Raw genomic sequence first — 26,221 nt, forward strand, 5'->3', positions numbered from 1 at the left:
TGGGACATTTTTATCATCTCAGAGTGAAATTCTGTCCCCAGGAGCAGTCATTCTCCATCCTTCCCCTAGCATCCAGCAACCGCTGATGTGCTTCTCTTTCTATGGCTTTGCTGGTTCAGAATATTTCTTGTAAGGGAAGCATACGGTATGTGGTCTTTTGTGTCTGGCTTATTCTTTTTTTTTTTTTTTTTTTTCTCCGGTACCGGGAACCGAACTCACGACCTTGCGCTTGCCAGGCAGGCGCTTTTGCCGCTGAGCTAAATCCCCAGCCCTGGCTTATTCTTTTTGGTGTAACATTTTCAGTGCTCATCCATGTTATATATCCGATATCAATACTTCGTTCCTTTTTATGACCTAATAATTTCCCATTGCATGTATGTACCGTATTTTGTTTATCCATGCACCGTTAGATGGATGTAGGAATTGTTTCCACCTTAAAGCTAATATAATGTTTCTGTGAGCATTAGTGTGTAAGATTTTGTGCGGAAATATATGTTTTCAGTTCTTTCAGGTATAGACATAAAAATGGAATTGACAGCTCATATTCCTTAAGTAAACTTTTAATTTTTCTTCAGTACTAGATATTGAACCCCAGGCCTTTACACAGAGCTGCACTCCCCTAACCTTCTTTATTTATGGACTTATTTTTGCCTTTGAAAAAAATTTTATGAGTACATGTTTGAAGTACATACTGATGATATTCACTGTGGAGAACTGTATGTGTACATAATGCCTCAATTTTTTTTCACTTCCCTTCCACCTGTTTCTTTAAAAACTTTTTTTCCTAGTTTTTGCCAGCATCAGATTTATTTATTTATCTATTTATTTTATGTCATTAAATTAATTGTCATAAACACAGATTAAGAGCCAGAGTACAGGCCAAAAATATATAAAACACTCAAAACAATTATATTAAGTAAAAGCACATTAGCTATGCCTGATCACAATAACTTTTTTTTCCTCTTTCTTTTTTGGTTTCTTTTTTGTTTGTTTGTTTGTACCGAGAATCAAACTCAGGATCTTGCACTTGCCAGGCAGGTACTTGTGCCAGTGAGCTATATCCCTGGCCCTTTTCTCTGTCTTTTTTCCCCATTGTCTGTCTTTTATTTTGCACTTACACATTGGGTTTCTCATGTAAGAGAAAACTTTATCTGCTTTACTTCACTTAAGATCACTGTATCAAGGTTAAGTCATTTTCCTACAAATGACTCAAGGTTATCCTCCTTTATGGCAGAGTAGTAATTCATTGTGTATACATACCACATTTTCCTTATCCATGCATCTGTTGATGGACATATAGGCCACTTTGAAGATTTAGCTATTGTCAATTGTGCTGCTGTATATAAGCATGGGTATGCCTGGATCCTGTAATAGGATGTCTTTAACGCTATTTAGAACAGCCAGGTCAAACAGAATGTCTTTTAGTTTTGTTTTTTTTGTTTTTTGTTTTTTGTTTTTTTTTTTTTTTTTTTTTTTTTTAGAAAGCACCATACTGCTTTCCCTTGTGGTTGTATCAGTTTATACTCTCATCAACAGTGAAGAAAGGTTCCTTTTTCCCAGCAACCCCTCTGGTGTTTGTTTTTGTTTGATTTCTTAAAGATAGCCATTCTTTCTGGAGGGAGCTAGAATCTCAGTGTTATTTTACCTTTCTTGAATTGCCAATGATGTTGAATGCACTTCAGTGCAACATGCAGAGACCCTGTCTCAAACAAACAAACAAACAACACTTCCTTGAGATGTACTTTAAATTTAAAATATTCACATTCATTAGTGTTTAATTTGTTGGATTTTGGAATACTCGTGTAATTTGTACCCCTATCTTTTGTGTCTGTGTCTGTCATTTTTATGTATTTATTGGCCAGTAGTAATTTTTCATCTAAGAAGCATCATTTCATTCATTTCAGATGCCCATTTTTTGGTTGTATCTTTAAGTTTGGGAGAGGTCTAATTTTTTAGTTCTTTATATACACTAGGTATTAGTCCTTTGTCTGAGTAGTTGTTGGCAAAAACTTTCCCATTCTTTACTCTGATGGCTGTTTACTTTGCTGTGCAGACCCTTTTTTAATATGAGATCCCATTTATTTATTCTTGATATTATTTCTTGTGCAACTGAGGTTTTGTTCCAAAAGTCTTTGCCTACACTTATGTCTTCAAGAGTTTTATCTATTTTGTCTCCCAACAGATTGTTTCTGTTTTACTATTTAGACCTTTGATCCATTTTGATTTTAGTTTAGTGCATGGTGAGAGAGATAGAGCTAGGTTCAATCTTTGGCAGGCAGATAGCCAGTTTTCCTGGCACATTTATTAAAGAAGTTGTCTTTCCTCCATTGACTCCTTTGTCAAAGTTAGGTTAGTTGAGAGTGCCTGGAGTTTTTTCTCCATCTTCTGTTCTGTTCCATTGATCCACAAGACCTTTTTTTTCTTTTCTTTTTTTTTTTTCATTTTGGCAATACCATTCTGTTTTTATCACTACAGCTTTTCAGTATAACTTGAAGTCCAGGATTGTGATACCCCTTGGCTTGCCCCTGTTCTCCAGAACTGTTTTTGCTATTCTAGGCATCTTCTGGTTCCATATGAATTCTAGGCTTGTTTTCTCTAGTTCTGTGAAGGATGCTGTGGTATTTTGATTGAGATTGTGTTAAATCTTTATCACAGTTTTGGAGGTACATGGCCATTTTGACTATACTTATTCTGCCTGTCCAGGAACAGGAATTTTCTTTCCATTTTCTAATGTCCTCTTTTATCACTTTATCCAGAGGACTGTAGTTTTCAATGTAGAGGTCTTTTACTTCCATGCTTAGATTAGTTTTAATGTATTACATTTTTCTTGATGCTATTGTGAAAAGTACTGTTGTACAGGAATGCTATTGATTTTTGAGGGTTGACTTTGTATCTTGCTATGCTACTGAATTTGGTTATTAGTTCTATGAGTCTTGTGGAATTTTTAGGGTCTTCTATGTAGAAGATCATGCTATCTATGAATAATGATGTAACTTCTTTCTTTCCTATCCATATCTACTTTATTACTTTCTCTTGTCTAATTACTCTGGCTACTGTTTTGAGAACTATATTAAACATGAGTAGTGACAGCAGACATCCTTGTTTTATTCCTCAATTTAGAGGGCAAGCTGTCAACATGTCTCCGTTTAATATGATGTTGACTGTTGGCTTGTCATAGATGTCTTTTATCCTTTAAAAAGACCTACAAATATTTTCTTTGGGGGTTTTATCATGAATGAGTGTTGGATTTTATCAAGTGATTTTCTGCATTTATTGAGATGATCATGTGATTTTTTTGTCCTTGCTTCTGTTTATCAGGTGCATTACATTTATTGTTTTATGTTTGTTCAGCCATCCCTGCATTCCAAGAGTGAATCCTACTTGATCATGCTATATGATCTTTTTGATGATTTGTGGCCTTCTGTTTTCTAGTACAGTGGTACCTTGGTTCATAAACTTAATTTGTTCCATGATCCTGAAGAAGATGGATGAATTGTTTGCAAACAGAAATGTTTGCAAACCAAGGTATGACTGTATTTTACTGAGGATTTTTGTGTCTATGTTCTTTAAAGAGATTAGCCTGTAGTTCACCTTTTGAGTTGGGTCCTTTTTCTGTTTAAAATCAGGATAATGCTTGCTTCCAGAATGACTTTGAGAGTACTTTTTCCCATTCAATTTCATTAAAGAGTCTTTGAGGAGTATTGGCGTTAGAGCTTCTCTATAACTGTTGAAGAATTCAACAATGAATCCATGGAGACCTGGACTTTCCTTTATTGACAATTTTTAAAAATTACTTCTTCAATTTCATAGATGACATTGGATTACTCAAAATTTTTGTACCTTCCATCCAACTACCATCCAAATGGTTTAGATTTGATAGTTCATATGTACCTAGAAATCTATCCATTTCTCCTGAATTTTCCATTTTAGTAAAGTACAGCTTCTCAAAGTAATTATCAATGATCTTCTGGATTTGGGTGGTATCAGTTGTGATATTACATTTTTCATTTCTTGTTGTATGGGATTTTCTTTCCTTATTTTGGTAAGATTGGCTAAGATTTGTGAATTTGGTTTATTTTTAAAAAAATAACTCTTTGATTCACTGATTCTTTATATTCATTTTTATTCTCAATTTGATTAATTTCCAATAACTCAGATCTTTATAATTTTCTTCCTTGCACTAGTTTGAATTTGTATTCTTGTTTTTCTAGGAGATTGAGGTGCATCATTAGGTATTTATTTGATCTTGATGATTTCCTGATGCAGGAATTCATTGCTATAAAGTTCCCTCTAGGACTGCTTTCATACTGGTTTTATCATTTGATTGTAGAAACTGTCTAATTTCTTCCGTGGTTTCATTTGTCACCCATCAGTTATTCAAGAGAGTGTTGATTGGATTTCCATGTTTTCATAGTTTCTGTGGCTTCTTTTGCTATCAATTTTTAGTTTCATTTTACTACGATCCGACAATATGCATGGAATAAGTTTGATTCTTTTGCATTTAAGCATGCTTTGTGGCTAATATGTGGTCTATTTTGGAGAAAGTCCATGTACTGATGAGAAGAATGTATATTCTGTAGTTGGATGGAATGCTCTGGATATCTACTAAGTGCATTTGTTTGAAAGTTTGGTTAAACTCTGATATTTGTTGGTTGATTTTGTGCGTGTGTGTGTGTGTGTAGTTCATCTGTTAATTTGTGATAATGCATTACTGAGGTCCCCCATTACAACTATATTAATGTTTATCTGATTTTTCATATCCATTAGTGTTTGTTTTTTGAAGTTGAACATGCTGGTATTTGGTGCATATATGTTTATAGTGGTTATCACTTCCCGTTGAATTGTTCCTTTAACAAACATATAGTGACTTTGTCTCTCATGATTAGTTTTGACTTGAAACCCACTCTGTCTGAAATTAGAATAGCTACTTTTGATTTTTTCCCAGTTTCCCTTTGGATGGATTATTTTGATTTTTAACCCATGAATTTCTTTTTGAATTAAATACGGGTTTTGTTTCTTGATCCATTTGGCCAGCTTTTGCTTTTCAATTGGGAAATTGAGACCATTCACATAGAGTTATTGCCAAAAGATATTGACTTATTCTTTATTTTCCTGTTGCCAATTTTTTTTCTTTTTGTTTAGCTGCTCATCCTGCCAGGTGTATTCATTCTTTTTGACCCATTGGCATCACTGGTTTTATCATCTCTTTCTAGGATATCTTTGAGATTATTTTTTTGGTACCAGGAAATGAACTCAGGACCATGTGCTTGCCAGGCAGGCACTGTGCCACTGCGCTATACCCTCAACCCTCCTTGAGAATTTTTTGTAGTGCTGTTTGGTGGTCATGAATTTCTTGAAGTGCTTGCTGTCACAGAAATACCTTATTTCTCTGTCAGTTTTGAAGGAAAATGATGTAGGATGCATAAGTTGGAGTTTGAAGTTATCTTTCAGGACTTGAAACATTTTACTCTAAGCCCTCTTGCCATCTACCATGTTCATGACAGGGTTGTAATTCATATAATTCACTGTCGGGCAGCTGTGTGCCACTGGTGGTATATGTATAACTGTCCCGTCATACAGCATGGTAGAGTCCCATGGGGTAGTACATGCTACCTGATGGGACAGTCATGCATGTACCACTACTGGTTCTTTTCTTTCTTTCTTTCTTTCTTTTGGTACCAGGAATCAAATTCATGACCTCACCCTTACAAGGTAGGCACTGTGCCACTGACCTGTATCTGGGCCACCACTACTAGTTCAATCAATAGAGAACATGTTAAAAATTTGTGTTGAGAAGTGTGCTATAATTCTGATGGGTCTATGTCTATATGTGATTTGTTGTCTTTCTGTAACAGCTTTTAAGATTTTGTTCCTGTAATAGACTTCTGATACTTGTAATATAAAGTATAAGGAGAGCTTCTCTTTTGGCTGTGACTATTTGGGCTCTATATGCCTCACTTATGTGCATGTTTATTTCTTCGCTTATATTTGTTAAGTTTTCTCCCATTATTTCTGTGAATAGGCTTTTTATGCCACTTGTGTTGTCTTCTGAATTTTCACTTACTCCAGTTACTTTTAGATTAGTTATCTTTCTGTCATTTGGCAACTCTTAGATCCATTTTTGATGTTCTCTTATTGCTTTTAAGGTGTCTTTCAGTAGTTGGTCTTTGAAGATATCATTGTCCTTAAGTTCTGAAATTTTGTCCTCACATTGTTTGCTTTTGGTCATCATACTTTCAATATATTTTTTTAATTTCCTAGATTTCTGATTGAGTCCTTGTTATAAACTCGGTTTACTAAGATGGTCATTCATGTTTGCATTGCTTTGTGTAGCTCAGCTAGCTTTTTATTAGTGTCTTCTGAAAGTTCTTGGATCATTTGATTATTACTTCCATTATCTATTTAGTTATGTCTTCTGTGATCTCACTGAGTTCCTCTTATCTATTTTCTGACCTTCTCTGTTATGTTTTTAAGTAATTTGGTTGTGTGGCTTGTGCTATTCTCTCCTCTCAGTGCCCACTGCATTGGCTTCTGGGGAACTGGGAGTTTGGGGAGGGATTTTATTGTCTTCTCATGTTTCTATTGCTTTTGTTATGTTTTGTGCTGTTTTGTCAGCACTTATAGTGTAAAGTCTTTGTTGCTAGTACAGAGCTTTCTTTAGTCAGTCACTTTTCAGTGATGTACTTTGGTCGTGTCTTACTATAATGCTTTAACTCAGCCCCAAGATCCAAGCACGTTGGTTAATTTGGGAGGGTAGGATGCACTGTAATTAACTTAATGCTAATTTCACTTGGAATGTATTCTGATACTGTTAATGTCTGAAGGTAATCTGAATGTTGGCTTACAAAGAACAATATGCAACCTTAATAATATCAAACATCAGCTACAGTAGTATCATTCAAATTCAATATTAACATATCATAAGAACTAATTATGTACCACCCTTAACCCTATGGAAGGAATCCACAGTTATGTTGTAGACATAAGACAACATAAGTATTGTCTTAGAACTAATATGTACTAAATGTGACAACTCTATCTCTGCTATTGGTAGAAAAGAATTCAATAATCATATTGTGGAGTTAGCTACCTAAGATTAATAAAGCTTTATGGTAACACTCCTAAAGATACAGGGGGTTGGGAATGGGGAAATGCAAAAAGAAATATTTGAAACCTTAAATGATATATGGGAAGAAGAAAGATAAAATAAAAAGTGAGAGAAAAAAAGAAATGAAATAGGGAGTAAAAATAAGAGGAAAATTTAAAGAGAGAAAAATTAAAAGGGTGAAGAGGAAAAATAAAGGAAAAAGAAGTAAGAAAAAGAGGTAAGCAAGGAAAGACACATGAAAACTCATTAAACCACAATAAACTAGTGAAGAAGAAAGGAGAAAGAGAAACAATAACAAAGAAAACAACAAAAACAGCATACACACACACACTCACCCCTCACCCAAAAAGAGGGGGAAAAAAAGAAATTTTTCTTTGATTTCAAATGTGTGGTTTTCTGTTAGGATCCACAACTTTAGGGCAGTGTCCAAGTCAAGACATGTCCCTGATCCTCCCGATAGATAAAGAAGGCAGGCAAAGACCAGATCCCTGCTGGATGCAGGTACCAGCAGGCAGTAGGATTAAGATGAAGGTACTAATGCTATGATTTTCAAATCTAGAGCAACTGAGGCTGAACCTGGCTGGTAGCTGCTGGCTGTGGGTGCAGGCTTGTGTTCTTTAACTCAAAGCCCTTAGGAGGTTTTTTTCCAACCTGCTCTCTGACCACAGCTGTCTCTTGTGGCTATCTCTCACACAGTCACTATGGGACTGTAACACTGGGAGCCTTGAAGTGAAGCTGTCCTGTGGCCACTGAGTCTCAGGATCAAACAATCAACCTTTCCTTGGAATGGCAGCCAACCAACCACTCTCCTCATGGGTATGCTGGGCACTTGAATTGGAGTCACTCACCAGCTCTTTCTGGTGAAGGACTCATGTGGGAGCAGAATCCCACACTCTCCCTGCAGATCACACCCCTGCTGGTCTGTTCTACCACTGTATTTTTTCCTGAAGCCCTCTGGAATCCCCAGCTTTCACTTTGTCTCTGTGGATTTGGTCTCCCTTTCTGCAAGCCATGAGCTAGGAGCTGGGGAGAACATGCAAACTGTCCCTTCCCTTCTCTGCATAGTGTTTTGTCTTTTCAAATTCTCTGTAGATTTTAGTTTTTCTGTCAGGTCATTCCTGGTTTCTGGGGATTTTTTTCTCTCTCTTTTCCCCCCCAAGTTGTTATTTTTCAGTGTTTGGATTCCAAATCTCAGACAGGCTGAGTTTTCATCTTCCCATTCCACAATTTCTCTATGTAAATGTTGTTTTAAAATGTACTGGGCATAATGGCTGACACCTGTTATCCCAACATTCAGGAGACTGAGGCAGGAGGATCTTAAGTTCAGACCAGCTGGGGCCACATAGTGATTTCAAAGACAGTTTGGATTATATAGTGAGATACTATGTCCCAAAAAATAAAAAAGCCAAGTGTTGTTGTGCATGCCTGTAATCCCAGCACTCCAGAGACCAAGACAGGAAGATCTCTGTGAGTTTAAGGTCAACCTGGGCTATCTTTATTTATTTATTTTTGAGGGAGTATCTTTCTAAGTTGTTAAATTGCCCATGCTGAGCTCAAAGTTATGATCCTCCTGCCTCCGCTTCTCAGAGTGCTGGGGTTACAGGTGTGTGCCACTGTAATTACATTTTTGTTTGCTGTTCTTGGGCCCTACATGTTTGGGTTTATATTTACTTCCTCTGTAGTGAATATTGTCTGTGAGTTAAAATTAACACATCTGGGACCCAAGTTAAAATTCTTTGTAGAAATCATTGACAATGATTTAAATAAGAATGAAGTGACTCATAAGAATGCTTATCTTGTAGAGTACAAGATTATATTTGCTTTTCTTCTCTTCTGTCACAAGTTTCTACTTGAGAACTTACCAGGACTTTTTTGTTTTCTTTTCCAGAATCGCAATGAAATAAAAAATGGCACTATCCTTCGATTAACCACATCTCCAGTAAGTTGATCTTAGTGTATAACTTCCTAATAAACTGTTTTTTGCTGTGCTGTCGGTTATGGGATACTGGCTTCTGTGGGTGACTTCAGTGTAAAACAAACAGTTGGTGAGTGTCCTTACCTGAAGATGCCACATTAGCAGGAATCCTCTCTCCCAAATTCCCACCACAGAGGAGGAATGCTTGTGCCAAGTTAAGGGCAAGCAATCCACTTTGAGGCTTTAAAATATTAAGTTGCCTGTGAATCTGAATAAGTTCTATTACAGATGAGAGAACTGAGCTGTACTGATTGGTTTTGCCCACTTGCCCACCCATTCAACTAATTCCAATTTAGCAAGTTTGTAGGACAAATACAGCAAACCAAGCCAGGACAGCCTGTTACTTCCCTTCAAAGTCAGAAAGACAGGGAGAGGGAGAGGAGGGGGAGGGGAGGAAGAATGTGTGTGTGTGTGTGTGTGTGTGTGTGTGTGTGTGTGTAAGAAAATGTGTTTCCTAGCTTTGGTTGCTTATGATGATAATTTTTAAAAACTACAATTCAAAAATATTGGCTACTTGGGCTGTTTCGCTGACAGCCAATTCTAGATAAAACACCTAAAAGCCTCTGAATAAAAGCTGCTAAACATGACGCCACAATATACTGAGACCATGCCGGCTGTCTTGCTTATTTTGGTCTTTCTCACTTGCTTATAGAGACTCTGGATAGTGACATTAGCATATTTAAAGTCTATTATTTCACAGTTCATCTTATTTTTGCTTTCCTAAAAAAAGTAAGCTACACAAAATACACCAAGTGTTACTATTTTCACACGGCATATGTGATGAAAACTGCATCTAACTATCATTTCCACTTTCCACTGAAGCCATGTGGAAGGCTAAAAATAGTTTTAAAAAAACTGGGAGAAGCATCTGGCTAGAATTAAACCTTGGGTACTGTAACCACCACAAATTTTTCTTGTTGAAAATTACATTTGAAAGGCTTAAAAACTCTTCAGCATTTTTTACCCCATAACATCTTGAACCTAAACACAATGATGAGCTCGGAGGACGGGGCTACTGGGCTGGCAGAATTCTCTTCTGATGCTGCCTTCGCCCCTTAATGGAAATTATACTTTGTGCCCAATTGCAGTGGCTAAGTGGTGGGCCGAGCCCTTCTGGTCTGGCCTGGCAGTGGTCTGCTTCCTCAGTCAGCACAAGTTGATGGGAGCATTTGACCCTTAGGGAGGATGGTTTCATTTGCCTTTGGTGTTGGCAGTTTCTATTTATGCTGCTGAAAGGACTCATCCACTTGCTGGGCAGAAAGTATACCTAAACTTTTATTTTTTCTTGGAATCAGGAAGGCTCAGCTTTATTATCTGGGCCTTCTCTAAAGTAAAGGAGTCCGTGCCCTCTGTGATTGGTATGGGTTCAGGACCAAAAGTGCCACAACATAAGTCACCCATTCAAGGAAACTTGGGTGTTAGGCAGGGCAGGGTTTTTCAGCATCCTCAGGTGAGATTCTTGATTCTGTGTAACGACAGTATCATCATGGGTGGGGGTGGTCTCTGTTCTGCAGCAAAGGAGCCTCATATTCCCAGCTGGATGGATGGAAAGGTGGGAAAGCCTGCATACAAGGCTTTATCACTGGCTGGGACTATTTTATTTTCTAGAGCTGTGGTCCCCAAACCTAGATCAGTTGTGGAACTTTAAAAATGCTGATGTCTGGGCCTGATATAGAGTGGCCCAGGGATCTGCATTTAAAGCAGTTGCCCTGTGTTTGACCATAGCCACAGGATCCAGAATTGGAAGTTATTGTATGGCAAGATATGAGGGATCTGTAACCTTTACTCATTGCTAGTAGATTTTTAAACTTATTTTGTTTTACTGTAAGGTATGGGTCATGTATGCTGACGCTTTCACTTTTTAGCTACACAATAGAAATACATCTAAAAACTGTCTCTATGCAATCTGATAGAAAGTATTAGAGTGGCGCAAAGAACCCAGCCAATGGTGTTATATTAGCGTGTAAAGTTCCCTCATGTACTACAGTGAACTCTGCCTGCAGCCATATAAGAGCGCATGTGTGTGCTAACACACACACACACAGACACACACACACACTGTTCTTAGTTAATGTTTAGCTGTGCTGTTTTATCTCCACACTTCCTTTCTGTTGATTGATGAATTAATTTTTTGGTCTTCCTTTATCAAAACATTCTCTTCTGCATTGTTCCCCTAAGGGAGTAAAGTATTAGTATAAGAAGATCTACACAAACACCTGGCACTATTCCTTTCTGGTAAAAGTCCTTGCACATAGTGGCACTGTGTCTTTAGACAGTCTAGTGACTATGTTAAGAGTGCATCTTTCTTTTTTCTTTTTTTGTGACACTGAGGATTGAACCCAGGGATGCTCTCCCACTGAGCTACATCCCCAGACTTTTTTACTTTATTTTTTAAATTTTGAGAAAGGGTTTGCTAATTGCCTAGGCTTGAACTTATGATTCTCTTGCCTCATCCTCCCAAGTACCTGGGGTTAGAGGTGTGAATCACCGCACCCAGTTTGGGTGTATCCTTTTGTTGTCTTATCTTTATCCATCTCAGGATATCATAAAAATATAACCAGAGGGGCCAGGGATATAGCTCAGTGGCAAAGCACCTGCCTGGCAAGTACAAGGTAGTGAGTTTGATTCCTGGTACCAAAAAAAAAAAAAAAGATTATATATATATATAGATAGATATGTATCTATATTTATCTATATCTCTGTATATATATATATATCTGGAGGGCTATGGGGCTGCCTCACAGTACAGCAGTTGCCTAGCATGCACAAGGCCCTGAGTTAGATCCCCGGCACCACTAAATAACTAAATAAACAAAGAGACAAAGCACACCCAAAGAGCATGAGCACAAGTGTGTAGGCTGCAGAGCAGTGCAGGCTTAGGGAGCTTCAGCTCAGGCAGAGCCTTCATCTGCCTGCCAGGATGGTAAGTATGGAAGTCAAATCTAAGCCTGCACTTTCTTACCATCTCACTGTGAGCAGTGTACTGTCTGGTGTTAGAACGCAGATGCTATTTTAAGCACCCCCACTGACACCTGTGTCAGATATTTGTCTTCTTTCAGCATCACCACCCAAGATTCCCCCTGCCCAGCTGCCCATGCTCCTGACACTCTGGTCCTTCTCTCCCTTTGCACATCCAGGTGTGTTCTTGCAGAAGGCTTTTGCACTAACAATTCCTACTGCCCAGCATCCTTCCCCACCCCAGTGCGGCTGGCTTCTTGGGAATCAAATCTCCTAATGGTCACTTCCTTAGGTCCCTTGTCTCTGAAGGCCATTCTTTCTAACAAAAAAAAAATCACTAGTCACTCTCTGTCATATCCCTCTATTTTAGATTTTGCTCTAACACTCATCAGTCTACTGTACAGTATTTACTGTCCTATTTCTTTTGTTTTTTTAATTGCCCACCTCCCACCACAAGGTGAGTGAGCCCCAGGAAGGCGGCAACCTGGCAGCATGTGCGCTGCTGTAGACTTTGCATAGGTTCTTGTTGATCAGCCAGAGAGGATTCTGAGAGTGGGTATTGCTTGTGGATGGATAGCTGTAAGGATTTGTCTGAGTAGAGGCTAAGTAAAATTACCATCACATTGATCTGCAGTCTCTGATGTCCAAAATAGAAATGTTCCTCACTAAATACAAACATTTCAATAATTTAACTTTTCTTATTACTCATTTTCAGTGATAAACATTTTATATCCAGATTGTTTAGAGATTAGAGAAGATGAGAAAACACGTCCCCGAATCTGTTCTTGTCCAGCTGAAGAAACATTGCACTCACACTGTCCTGCCAGCCTTAATTTTTTGACTGGGGGTCAGGCCTGAGACTCATGTCCCCTGGACACTATTTCATGCCTGGCTCCTTGAGGACAGCTCCTTCCCCCTTGCACCCGTGGACTTTGAATAGTGCAGTTTGGTGCAAGCCTCAGGGCTGTTACTGAGAGTGGTCCTTGGATGGGACTGCAGCAGGCAGGATGCTCCTCCCTTGCTCCGATGTGTGACCACCTTGATAAAATAGTTTCTTTCTCTTTAGCAGCAAACCCTTGGCAGTCTTGGGTTTCAGGACTGTGTGCTCAGTCCTGGTTCCTTTGTTGTGATACTTGTCCTTTTCAAGTTTGTCTTGTTGTCTCCCTTCACTTATTTTAAGTTTTAGCTATTTATTGACCTTTAATACGTAACTTATCCAAGTCATAAAAATGAAGTAGAAAGAATGATAGAATAATTTCCATCTACCTAGCTTCCATCTTATTGACTTTTCATTTATTTTTGTAGCAAAAGTTCTTCCTGAAAAGTATATAACTTTTAAAGTGCAGATTTTCTTTTTGGTGCAGCAAACCCAGCAGGATTCATGTGCCCCAGCTAGGAAAGTCACGGTGGTGATTAAAAGGCAGAAGCCGAGATGTACATCATTCTGTCATCTCTGGGACACACAGAGCCCTGGGTGGTTGAAAGCAGTGCATTTAGCATGTGATTGGGGATCGTGGCATCCACAGTGACTGGGACCTGGTTCCACATATAATTTGGGGGACCTCACCTTAGGCTTTAGAAACCACAGACCGTGGAGGGGGCCCTGACGTCTGCTGTAAGAAGTCATCCAGGAAATTTTCTTGCATGCAGAATTGAGATCTAAATTTCAGAGCATGTCTTCTGCATCTTACGCCCTGGCTGGACCTCAGCCTCAGCCCTGAGGAGCTGTGTGATCTTGAGGACATTGCTTAACCTTCCTGCATGTCAGTCTTATTTGTCAAATAAAGATAAAAAAAGTACCAGACCTATATGGTAGGAGGATTGTGCAGATTAAGTGGTTTACTTCATAAAGGCATTTAGAATAGTGGTTCATAGAAAGTCCTGTGTGACAGCCATTTTTATCACTCATGTTCACATCACTAATCATGCTAAGCAAATGTTTCAGTACTTTCTGTCATAACCTACATAGCAAATGCAGAGTTTCTACTTGCAAAATGTTTTTTGAGGAATTCGAAGGATTCACTTGGGTAAACTATTATAAGCAAATATTCCATGCATTTGATGTATCCATGGAAATATCCACATTTTGAAATATCCATTGGATTCTGAATATCCACTTGAAAATTTTGGAAAATTTTTAAACAATTTAAAAGGATAAATGAATGATCTCTCAGTTCTCTGCTCCCCCTTTAAAAAAAATTAGACTGCCAAGCATGGTACACATTTGTAATCCCAGTATTCTGGAAGGCTGAGGCAGGAGGATCATAAGTTGGAGCCCAACCTGAGCAATTTAGCAACTTAGGGAAACCCTGTCTCAGAGTAAGAAAAATAAAAGAAGAGCTGAGAAAGTAGCTTAGTTTAAAGATCATGGGTTCAACTCCCAGTACCCTTCCCCTAAAATAGGCATTTAGAATTTGACTGCCTTGTCAATCATTTGAGAATCAGTGAATCATTAAGAAATCCTCTCATCCTCACACCCCTTCCTTCATCTCCTTTTCCTTCTTTTCTACTTTCTGATGCATGGTGTCTGTCTTCGCTTCGGATGAAATGGGAGAGCCCGGTGATCTCTGAGCAAGTGGTGGGGGTGAGGCTCCTCCTTGTCTTGGCTCCTGAGGAACTGCCTTGGTTTCCCCACTGAGTCCCCTTCTCCCTTGGGGGCTGTTCACTGGGGTCAGTGTAAGGAAGCTGGTCACAGAGTGGGGACTGTGGGGTCTATTGGGGTAGATCCTCCAGCTCTTAGTCCCTGTGAGGATTCCCTGCTTCCACTCTGCCCTCTAATCCTGCCATCTTTCCTGTCATTGGGTTCCAGTTTCTATTTGGAAGAGATTGCCCTTGTTGGGCTCAAGTGTCTCTTGTTAGTTAGTTTATTTTCTGGTACTGTCATGGAATATCCATGGCTGGATAACTTATAAAGAATAGAGGTTTACTTAGCTCATAGTTCTGAAGGGTTGAGGGGATGGTACCATCATGAGCTCTGCTGAAGGCCTCATGGGACAGGAAGCCAAAGTGTGGCCAGGACAGGGCTGGAGCTAACCATCCAGTAGGGCTCTCCTGTTAAAGAGCCCTCTATTTCCTTTTCTAAACTTCATTCTTTTTATTAGCACATATTTTTAGACATACTGGTCACACTCATCATAGGGAATTTGAACCCATACATAACAAGTCTCAATTCTTTTTTTTTTCCATTTCCCTCACCTCTCTTCAACCCTTCTTCTGCTCCCTACTTATATAAGCTTTGTTTCCATTTTCTCCTTCCATTTTTTCTTTTTTCCCCTGTACCTTTCCTTCCCTTACCCTGTTCCACAGCCTTGTTCCCCTTCTCATTTGAGCATCTTCTTCCTACCTCCCAATATATCTTCCATTATGCTCCTCATTTACTTTTTGGGTTTCTCACGCAAGAGAAACAAGGCAATATTTAAACGTGTGTGTTCAACTTATTTCACTTAAGACTATGGTCTCGAGGTACATCCATTTTCATACAAAGGATTCCAATTTATCCTTCTTTATAGCAGAGTAGTATTCCATTGTATAGAGAGAGCATATTTTCTTTATCTGTTCATTTTTTCATGGGCATAGGGGCTGTTTCCAAGATTTAGCTATTATAAATTGTGCTGCTATAAACATAGATGTGTATATATCACTGTGGTACGATGCTTTAAACTCTTTCAAGAAGATATGTAGAAGGGGAATACTGGGTCAAATGGAACCTGCAGTTCTAGTATTTTTAAGGAACCCCCATTCTAACTGCCACAGTGGTTGTACCACTTTACACCCCCAGCAGCAATGGAGAAGGTTTCCTTTTTCCCCACAGTCTCTCCAGCATTTGTTATCAGTTGATTTATTAATGATAGCCATTCTTTCTGGAGTGAGATGGAATCTCAGTGTTGTTTTCATTTGTATTTCTTGACTAACCAGTGATGGGCATTTTTTCGTATATTTATTTCCTGTTTGTACTTCTTCATCTGAGAAATGTCTGTTTATTTTAGATTCCTATTTTGGTAGGGTCTTTACATTTGAGGTCATCTGATTTGTAAAAAATTTCTTCATATATTCTAGATATTAGTTCTTTGAGGAATAACTGGTAAACTTTTTTATTCATTCTGTGAGTTATCTCTTCACTCTTTTTGTTGTTTCTTTTGCTGTGCAAAAGCTTTTCAAATTTGATGTGATCTCAGTTGTTGATTCTTTGTGATATTTCTTGTGCAGTAGGGGTTTTGTTCATAAAGTGTTTGCCTACATCTATGTCTTTTAGACTTTTGCTTGCTTTATTTTCCAGCAGATTAAGTGTTCCTATTTTAATATTTATATCTTTGATCCACTTTGATTTTACTTTAGTGCATGGTGAGAGATAGGAAAATCCAACCCCTTCTTACTATGTCCACACTGGGGGCCAGGCTTCCAACACATGGACTTTTGGGGGACAGATCACATCCAAACCCCATTTTCCCTCTTCTTTAAAATGCAGGTATTTCAAGGATTAAGCTGGTGCCTGAGAGAGAAAAGATGGGGATGAAGATTTGGGGTTAAATAATAGCTACCGCAGATGCTCAGTTATTTCTATTAAGAAAAAAATACACAAGTAGAAAAATTTAGTATTTCATTTTTCTTGCTGCCTACCCCAACTGAAAAGTGACATAGGAACCTTGACTGGAGAACAGAACACATAAATCACAAATTATTATCCAGAGTTTCAGCTCTGCTGATCTATGTTCACATCCCCCAAGGTGCATGCCGAAGCCATGTACTGCTGTCTTAAAGAAAGCTCCAGTTCTAGGCCTCATTGTTAATTTGGTTTCCTAATTATTTTGTTTTCAATCCACACCGTCAGTAGCCAATGCGTATGAGACTCATGTTGTTGAAAATTGGAATGTAAAAGCCTCATGCTGTGCTGGAAGATTTTCAGTAACCTAGAGAGATTCCTTGGGTGTGTAATGAAGCTTGTGAACCGAAAGTGTGAGACAGTTGGTACTCAGAACTCTGATCTGAATGAGTGAATGAGCATATTGCATAAATTTGTGTAGTTGCTGAACTCAGCAAGTAGCTTTTTGTCACTTGAGATAATAATTGTACTTAAAAGCCAAACACAAATTCTGTGTGTTTCCCACAGTTCCCTGGGTGGGCCTTTAATATTCTTGGGCTTCCTTTTCCTTGAAATGGGAATGGCAAGTTCTCCCAAAGCACGCAGCTGCTTCCATAGTGACATGAATGGATGGGCGCTGTAGGGGTCTTTGGGGTTGGAAACGCTCTTGAGATGTCCACTCTGTAGTATGAATGTGGTCTGGGGCTTTGGCCCTGTGCCTTTATTTCTCAGCGATGTGTTAATTTTCACATGGTTCTGGTTTCCCTTTTGAACACTTCCCTCTCTTTCTGCCCCGTGAGGCTCAGAATGCCCAGCAGCTCCACGAGCGCATCCAGTCATCCAGCATGGACGCCAAGCTGGAGGCCCTGAAGGACTTGGCCAGCCTCTCGCGGGACGTCACCTTTGCCCAGGAGTTTATCAACCTGGACGGCATCTCTCTGCTCACCCAGATGGTCGAGAGCGGCACTGAGTAAGTGCCTTCATCCAGACTTCCACCTTTCTTGCTTCTCCCACCATTGTGCTGTTTGTTACCTACCCTACGCTTGCACAGGCTCTCCTTAGACCCCAGGAACTTGGCCAGACTCAGGGAAATGGCTCTGACCGTAGTGGCAAGGAAGGGGATTGTAACTTAAGTAGCTCAAACTTTTCAAGCTACTAAACTACATCAAGGCACCACCTTGAAGTAATTGTTTAAACAATTTCGCATCGGAATGATTAAATACCTATTGTTAATTATTTAAAATTAAATATAATCAATATCTATTGAGTTCTTACTATATACAAAAGAGTGAGAAATGGGAGAATTGTAAAAGATGCGTCTCCCAGACAGCAGGGCTGACTGCTGTGTAGGCAGAATTCCTTTGGTCCGGCTCCTGTCAGGTGGAGCCCAAGTAGATGTCAGAGGGCCTCCCAGAGGATGTGACAGTGAACTAGGGCTTGAGCTCCATCATGATGGAGTTGGGGCTGGGCTGCTCTCATGAGGATCTCCCTCGGTCTTCACCTAGTGACAGCTGAGGTTCTCCTGTGAGACTGGAAGAATAAGGAGCCCAGTGGGCCCGGCCCTTGTGTGTATATGAAGGACGCAGAGCTGCCCATGCCCCGGTGGTCACGTTCTGTCGACAGAAGTTAGCTGAGTGTCTAAAACTGGGCCAGTTGATGCGCTGAATGAATAATGTGCAGATCTGGGGTAGATATTCATTGGGAGGGAATAAATGCCATTGGGTACTTGGCGATACGCAGATTGAACAGATGACCGTACCTAATGGTACATGATAGACACCGGTCTGGTCCCCTGCCTTCCTCCCCCCCACTCCTTTTTACTCTCTGTTATTTAATCCCTGTAGCTGGTACTGGTGAAAGTCTTTCCTTATCTCTTACAGACAGTATGTTTGATTAGCAATGGTATTCCCCATGTAAGAATGTTCTTTAGAGTTTGGAATTAGGATTTTACCTTAAAGACAAGTGGAGAAAATTCCTAGAACTGAATAAGAGAAAAAAAATAAAATCCAAGAGCTCTGGTAAGGTTGGGCAATCTGGAAAAGTATCACTGTAAGCAGTAGACAGGCACTGTTTTGTTTTATAAAGGATGGCTGAAATTCTGCCCCAACAGCATTGAAAAACATCAGCTTGGCGCAGGCCTGGGGATCTGGGGTTCTGGGAGTAAGGGAATTAGTCCTCAGGGGCTAGTGGAAGGCGAGTGGAGCTGAGACTGCCAGAAGGAGGTTGGTAAGCATGAGTTCTGCCGTGGCAGAGGGAAAGGACAGAGTCCGTCAGCCCTGCATCCTGGCTCCCCGTGATGGGGAGCAGTGTGAGCTGTGGTTGTCACCTTCCCTCTCCACTGGAGCTGCTACTCACCTTTAGAGAGCAGCAGATCCGAGCAAAAGCTCACAGCTGGTCCTGGGTGGGGGCACAGTGAGCCTTGGGGGATTCTGCCGCTGTGATATTGTTCACTAATATGTTAAGTCAAAATGGAAAAATAGCCACGTCTGAGATCCTAGCACCTGATAAGGTAAGGTATCAGCAGACACCTTTCTTCTGCCATCCTTGGCTTGCAGATGGCCTCCTCCTCCTGTGTCCTCTTAAGGTCTGTCTGTGAGCAAAGTTGCTGGTCACAGGTGCCCACTGGTCAGGTGAGCTTAGAGCCTTCCTGATGGCTTCATTTTAACTTAGTCCCTCATTAAATAAAGGCTTTATCTCCAAATACCATCCCATCCTGGAGTACTGGAGCTTAGAACTTCAAACTATGAATTTTAGGGGTGCGGGTAAATTTGGCCTGTAGCACTCAAAGTAACACTGTCACTTTTGTTTTTTTTTTTTTTTTTTAAAAGGTAACTAGCAATTCTTTATCTTATTAAGATTTTTCTTCTATTTTTTTTTGAGCCAGGGTTTCACTAAATTGCTAAGTTGCCCAGGCTAGACTTGAACTTGTAGTCCTCCTGCCTCAGCCTCTCAAAGTGCTGGGATTATAAGCATGCACCTTCGCACCCGGCTAACATTCTCACTTTTTATCAGTCCTTTTGCCTTGCTGTGTAATTCATCTCAACCCATAGAACTGCCAAAAGAGTAACTGTCCCTTAAACCTAGAATTGTGGCTGGCAGACTGGAATCACATTGTCATGTTGCACCTGTCTGAGTTCATTGCGTGACTCAGAGCATTTGAGTACCTTTTATTTTTAACATTTTAACTATTTATAATAACCAGGAAGCCACTGCAATGTGATATGTACATCTTATGTTTCAGACAGGTAAATAGAACACAAGAGTAGATCTTGGATAAATTCCGTTTTGCAGTTTTCTTTTACACTTCCCCATCCTACTGTGTTTCTGAGGAGGAGTGTCACCTCTCTGGTCCCCCACGGTACCCAAATTCAAAGTCATACTGCTTTTGCAGATGGTACAGAGGGACAGGGCTGCAAGGACTCATCATTATGCTGGTGCTGCGCTGAATCCTAAGAGGTGACTCATTTGACTCACGTCTAGTTTTTCTGATCTTTTGCTCAGATTGAAAAGAAAACAGTAAGATATTTTCCCTCATGAGGAAACCTGGCTGCTCAGCTGAACTTATAGCAAGACTTTAATTAATTTCCAAGAAATCTTTGGAATAGAAAACATGCAAATCGAACAGATCCTGCAGTTGGGAAGGCATTTATTTAGTCATGATCCTGGGCTCCATTCCAGCGGGGGAAGGAAGCTGGAGGTTTCTGAAGCCGGACTTGTGGAAATTTTTAGGAAAACACACAAGAAACATAGCTTGAATTTCTCTCTTTGCTTCTAGTAATAATGAGATTCAGAAATTTCTCTCTCCAGCTTATTATTACCCAGGGCTGTGCTTTTCAAGGCCTCTTTTCAGCTGGTACCAGGAGAGGCCATGGGGCAAAATCAGCAAAAAGGAGCAGCAGGGACATGCCATGTTGCTAGAGCAGTGTTTAAAACCTGACTTTAATTTCCCCATCCTAGTGGAATTTGAAATTCCATTCCTCATTTTTTGATCGGAACATAGGCATGGAAACGAAGTTCAGGAGAGTTGGGTTGTTTCCACCTGAACAAGGCAGAGAATAGGAAGGAATGGGCGTGGTTTTTTATGGTTTTATTTTATTTTATTATTTTTTTGAGACAGGGTCTCCCTGTACAGTTCAAGGGGGCCTTGAGCTCACTTTGTAGCCCAGGCTGGTCGCAAACTCACAACAATTCTCCTGCTTCAGCCTCCCAAGTGTTAGGATTACAGGCATGCACCACCACGCCCGGCAAGACGTGTTGTTTTTTTTTTTAAAGGGGAGGTTATCCAAAGATTTTTCAGAAATGATATATTTTATTTTCCAAAGTAATGAATAATACTGATCCTTTTTTTTCTCATTCTGGGTATTAAACCAGGCATTGAGATATATCCCAGCCCTTTTCCATTTTTTTACTTTGAGATAGGGTCTCACTAAGTTGCCCAGACAGGGCTCGAACTTGGGATCCTTTGTTTGTCTCCCAGAGTGCTGGGATTATGAGTGTGTACCACCACACCCAGTAAATTCTGCTCTGTGTTGGAGGCTTACCGCAGTGGGGTGCCTCCACGCCCACAAACAGCCAGGCAGCTTACTCTGTAACCCTCTGCTGCTAAATGATCAGTCATCACTGGGGACAGAGAATGGGGCAAATGTTTCCAAGAACAAAAGGGCAGGGCACTTGGTTTCCTTCCGCCTTGGCAATGTGATGGGAAAATGACGCTGCTGGGGCATGAGTAAGCTGTGCACCACCCCAGCCGGTGAAGGCACCGCTGAGAAGAGTGAAATTCATGTGTTTCCAAAGAACTCAGTCTTTTTGAATTAACTTTCATCTCTTAAGAGAAAATCCTACTTATTGTTTTAAAAAACATGGAAATAAGCAGAAGGAAAAGGTATGGTCCTTTGTATTGTCCCCTTCCATGGACAATCATTTGGAATATCTTGGTGAGTGTCCTTTTTGTGTTTCACTCAAACACGCAACATGCGCAGCATTTATAAAAGTAGTATAATAATACACTCTTTCTAACTAGCTTTTTATGCCCAGCCATATTATATGACCCTAAATATTATTCTCCCATCATTTTTGTGGCCTGCACATCACTTCATTTTCACAGCTTCCTCCAGGTGCAGCTTATCCCAGATGTGGTATAATAACTGGAAGGACATGACATGATATAGTTAACCGTTCCCCTACTGTGGGACACTGACGTCACTTTCAATTATTTCCTGACCTTTTTTGAATCAGCTTCCCTTTTAGCAAAATCCGTGCAACTGAATTATTCTGTTGGAATAAAATTCATGACTGAGGAGACACGTCCACTTTAAAGCTCTTATAAAATGAAAACAAGCCACTAGCTTGCTGGAATGCCCTGTTGCAGGCTCCCATTTCTCTAAAAGAATGTTTGTTTCCAATGCCCTAGCCAGTACTGAGCTGGCATTCCTGCAGGTTTTCTTTATTCCTAGGAAAAGTAGCTATGAGGTATTAGTTGAGGGGTTCTCAGTAATCTAGGGAATTTTAAGTGCTAGTTGGTTGAGGTCATTTCTCCGGAATTTGGCTGTACTAGGTGAGATCCATGGAAGGAGTTTCATAATTATTTCAGGGATATGGATAATCCTTAAGTAGTTGTCTTCAAAATAAATAATATTAACTGTATAAATAATTAGTCCCTTCCCACTTTGTCATACTTAGGATATAAGTGATGGAGTCTGGCTGGTGCTGGGTGTAGTGTGTGTGTATATGTGTGTGTGTGTGCATGTGTGTGTGTGTGTGTGTGTGTAAAAAAAGTCCTCATCACACACAGTCTCACATTAAATTTTCATTATTCAAATCATTTTTCCTTTACCTGCACCAGAGCTGTTCATTTTTTAGGTGTTGAGAAAATAGAGGTCCACCTGGAATCATGCTTGCTGAACAACGCTGTACCTTGGAGGTCGCTTAGCACCCACACTTGGGAAGGGATTTGTAGATTTTATTCCTGTAGCAAAGTGTATATTCTTTGAGCGCTGGCATGTTCCTGACACCAGGCTGGGAGGTATCAGGCGGGGGTTGTGAGAGGTGTGTGGGAAAAATACAAAGATGTACATGACAGTTTTGATTGTGTATGACCTTTTTGGAAATTTTGTCTTTGAAAGAAAGACTTTTTCTTTTTTTTGAAAATGTTTGCCAGCTTTAACTCTCATCATTGCTTTTGAATTCAGTGGGTCTTGCAAGAGACCATTCTGGGACCTCTGGGCCAGCGCAAAGCCCAGCTCACACAACTTAAGGTTTACATCTCAGCTCCTCAGAGGCTGTGGGAAGTTGCAAACAGCTCCCAGATTGAGCCAGAAAGAAGCTTCTGCTACAGGCTTTGCAGTCATCACCAGCTGTGGGCTACCTGGTCTTCCCAGCTCCTTCTGCCCCTTTCCCTGTAGGTGTTTTCTGCCTAGCCTGGGAAACCCAACCTCAAGGTCCTTCTGGGGAATTTGCATCATAAGGGTGATGCATCATAAGGATAAGAGCTTTGTCTCTTTGGACTTCATCAGAGGTGGAACAGAAAGTTCCTTAAGCAGGCTCTGTCCCTCCTCGTCCCACTTTGCTTTCTCTGTGTCCCTGTCTATCTTGCTGGTCATTGAAATGAGACAGGGATCACGCAGCCAGTTTCAAGATTCGAGATTATCTTTTGCCTGCACGAAGCGTGTCAGTCTATGGGCTGGGGTGAGGGTTTTGGCTGCTGTGAAACCTTAGCCTTTCTGTAAACCATTTCTCTTCTGCTCATATTTCTTTTTAAAAAATAAGTGTACTATGAAAAAGAATATCCCAGTTAAGACAGCACACATACACACACGCGCGCACACACACACACACCACATCTAGCACAGCAAAACATTTCCCCTCTCCTTCTGCATAATCTGAAGCCATGAGGATGTGATGGGGAGATGTAGGAAACACCTGCTCCATCCTGGTTTACCTGTGTGCTCTGGGCAGGGAGAGCTCTCCAGGGCTGAATGGCTGCAGGAGGTACAGCACAGGGAAACCCGTTATGTTGAAACTTTGCAATGACTACTTAATGTATTACATGCATGTTCATGAAAGTATGTGCACACACACATTTTGTTTCAAGACAGCTTTAAACTTATAGAAAAGTTTCAAGAAGAAAACAGAGAACGCTCACTTGTTATTCACCTAAAGCTGCCACTCACAGTTTTTTCAATTTTAATAGTTGCATCTTTAATGCAAAAGGTCTAACTCCTAGCTGGGAACCCAGTAATACCAACACTCTAAGAAGGGCTGGGGATATAGCTCAGTGGCACAAGTGCCTGCCCAGAAAGTGCAAGCTCCTGAGTTTGATCCCCGGTATCCCACTCCTCTCCCCACAAAAAAGTATCTGACACTGTATGAGGCTGAGTCAGGAGGATCACAAGTTCAAGTTCAGCCTGGGCAATACAGCAATTTTGTGAGAGTCTGTCTCAAAATAAAAAGTGAAAAGAGGACTGGGGAGGCTCACTGTGAAGACCAAGGTTCAATCCCTAGTAACACACACACACACACACACACACACATACACATACGGTAGTAGCACTATATTCCCTCTTCACTGGTCCTATCCCTTGATACTTTTTCAGTCTGGATCTCTTCCCTGGTCATTCCCCTTCCTGCACAACTTTGACATTTTTTTAAAGATTATAAAAGGTTAGCAATTTGATAGAGTATCCTCCAGTTGAGTTTATTAAAATGTAATATATTAAAGATCATTTTCAGGGAGAGGCAGAATTATGTCTGTCCTACAAATACATAAATGAACATGTGTTAAAAGAATTTATTTTACCCATATGATACGAGGAGACCAGGCAGATGTTATAATCATTTCAAAGCAAAAGTCAAAAGAGCACAAATTTATATGTAGCAAAGAAATGTTTTAATAAATTACAAATGGTGGCCGAGCTGGTTTTCCACCAGCAGGGAGGAAGCCAATTAAATCACTACCGGACAGGGCAATATATAGATGTTGGTTACCTACAGCTTGCAAAGAGTTGTGAAGTAGCTGAGAGACAGCAGCAGTGCTAAAATGTGAAAACTCAGAAGAGGATGTGATAGACACAGCATGGCTTTCCACTGAAGCACAACTTTTCCCCTGTGAGCTTGCCTAATATTTTCTCATGATCAAACCCATATTCTATGTCCTTGACTGGAATATCATGGGTGCCAGTGGTACCAATGTATCTTGTTGGGCTGTGATGTCTTTTTCTTTTGTTAGTTAAAGTAACTTGAACCACTTGATTCAGAACATTCTGGAGATGTCTATCACACCATTTCCCCTAACCTTTGTGAGTAATTCATAAATAATTGGTGTGGAGATCCTTTGAAACCATGTAAAATCTGATTCTTCCCCTCAACCATACCCACTACCTTTGACGGCGATGCAACTTAACTGAACTACTTTTTGCTATGATGATTCCTAAGGGAGGATTTCTAATGCTACCATTCTTTCTGCATTGATGGTTGCATTCTGTCAGGAGGGCTCCATGTTCTCCCCTTTTATTTATTCATTTGTGCACTGATCTCCAGTGGGATGTGCTAGAGCTGGCTCAGCTTCCCCATGGCCACTTTTGTGCAACTCTTTCCAGCTTCCTCATGTCATGTTGATTCTTTAAATTGGCCAAGGTGAGAGGAGCAATGGCTGGAAAGTGGGACACGGTACTGCTCACTTTTCTGTGGCCTTTCCCGGCGGGTTGTTCTTAAGCTTTATCAGCACGTCACTCTTCATAACAAGGTGCACTCGTGTTTTCCCAATGTTTTCAGCGAGCTATCATCTTTCACTATTCTTATTTATTGGGATGCTCATTTTGTCCCAGAGTTGGCCCCTGGGAGCTTCTTTAAGCTCTTTTCAGTGTCCCTTTGACACATTTCCCATTGTGTTTGGAGCATTTTTTTTTACTTTCTGCCCCAACAAGGTATTCCTGGTTTATCTAGGTTTTTTCCTTTCCTCAGCCTGGCATGAGCCATTTCTCAAAGGAGACTTGGTTCGTGTCCATGGAAAGTTATATTTAACCCTTGCAGATGTCCCCTGCTTCTGCTCAGTCCCGCCTTCTCTGACCACTACTGCTTGCTCTCTGTCAGTAGCTTTTTGATGGAAGAAAAAAGGAAAATAATAAATATTTACAAAAGAAGGGGAAGGGAACAAGAGGGGAAACTCCTTATGTGTGTGGCTCTGTCAAGTTTTACCAAAGAGCAGATTTTGGTCTGTAGGTGGCTATTTGGTCTATGACGGAGTTATGCTTTATGTTGTTGAGGTTGTGCAGGTTAAATTCTTTCATGGGGTGCCAGTCTTGAGTGCATGTCACTTATAGTTCAGAGTCCTGGCCTTCAAGGAGCTGGGAAGTGCAGTGAGATATCCTAAGGCTTGGAGGTGACATAGCCCCAGGGCCTATGGGTGGAGGAAGGGAAATCAGAGGTCAGTGAGCCTCCTTCAGGAGTCTATAGCTCGGTGAGTTTGGGAGTAGGATATAAGTAGTTTGAAGGGGAGGAAGGATCCTCAACACAGGCAGAAGACAGACTTAACTCAGGAAAGACTGCCAGGCTTAAAGAATAGAAAGTGCTTTGACCAGACTGGAGTCCCTTGTTCCTTTTTCTT

At 40.4% G+C, this 26,221-nt stretch overlaps 1 protein-coding gene across 4 annotated transcripts in view; it reads left to right on the forward strand.

The window, feature by feature from the left end:
• Nucleotides 1-26,221, forward strand: part of Elmo1 (engulfment and cell motility 1) — a 535,944-nt gene that overhangs the window by 157,416 nt on the left and 352,307 nt on the right. For all 4 annotated transcript variants that reach the window (XM_013521230.1, XM_005397755.2, XM_013521231.1 and 1 more), the window contains exons 5-6: nt 8,997-9,047; nt 17,421-17,590. In XM_013521230.1, coding sequence (XP_013376684.1) covers nt 8,997-9,047; nt 17,421-17,590 — 221 coding nt within the window. The remainder of the gene's footprint in view (nt 1-8,996; nt 9,048-17,420; nt 17,591-26,221) is intronic.

This window comes from Chinchilla lanigera, unplaced genomic scaffold, assembly GCF_000276665.1.
Source record: "Chinchilla lanigera isolate Chin_1 unplaced genomic scaffold, ChiLan1.0 scaffold00059, whole genome shotgun sequence".
NCBI lineage: Eukaryota > Metazoa > Chordata > Mammalia > Rodentia > Chinchillidae > Chinchilla > Chinchilla lanigera.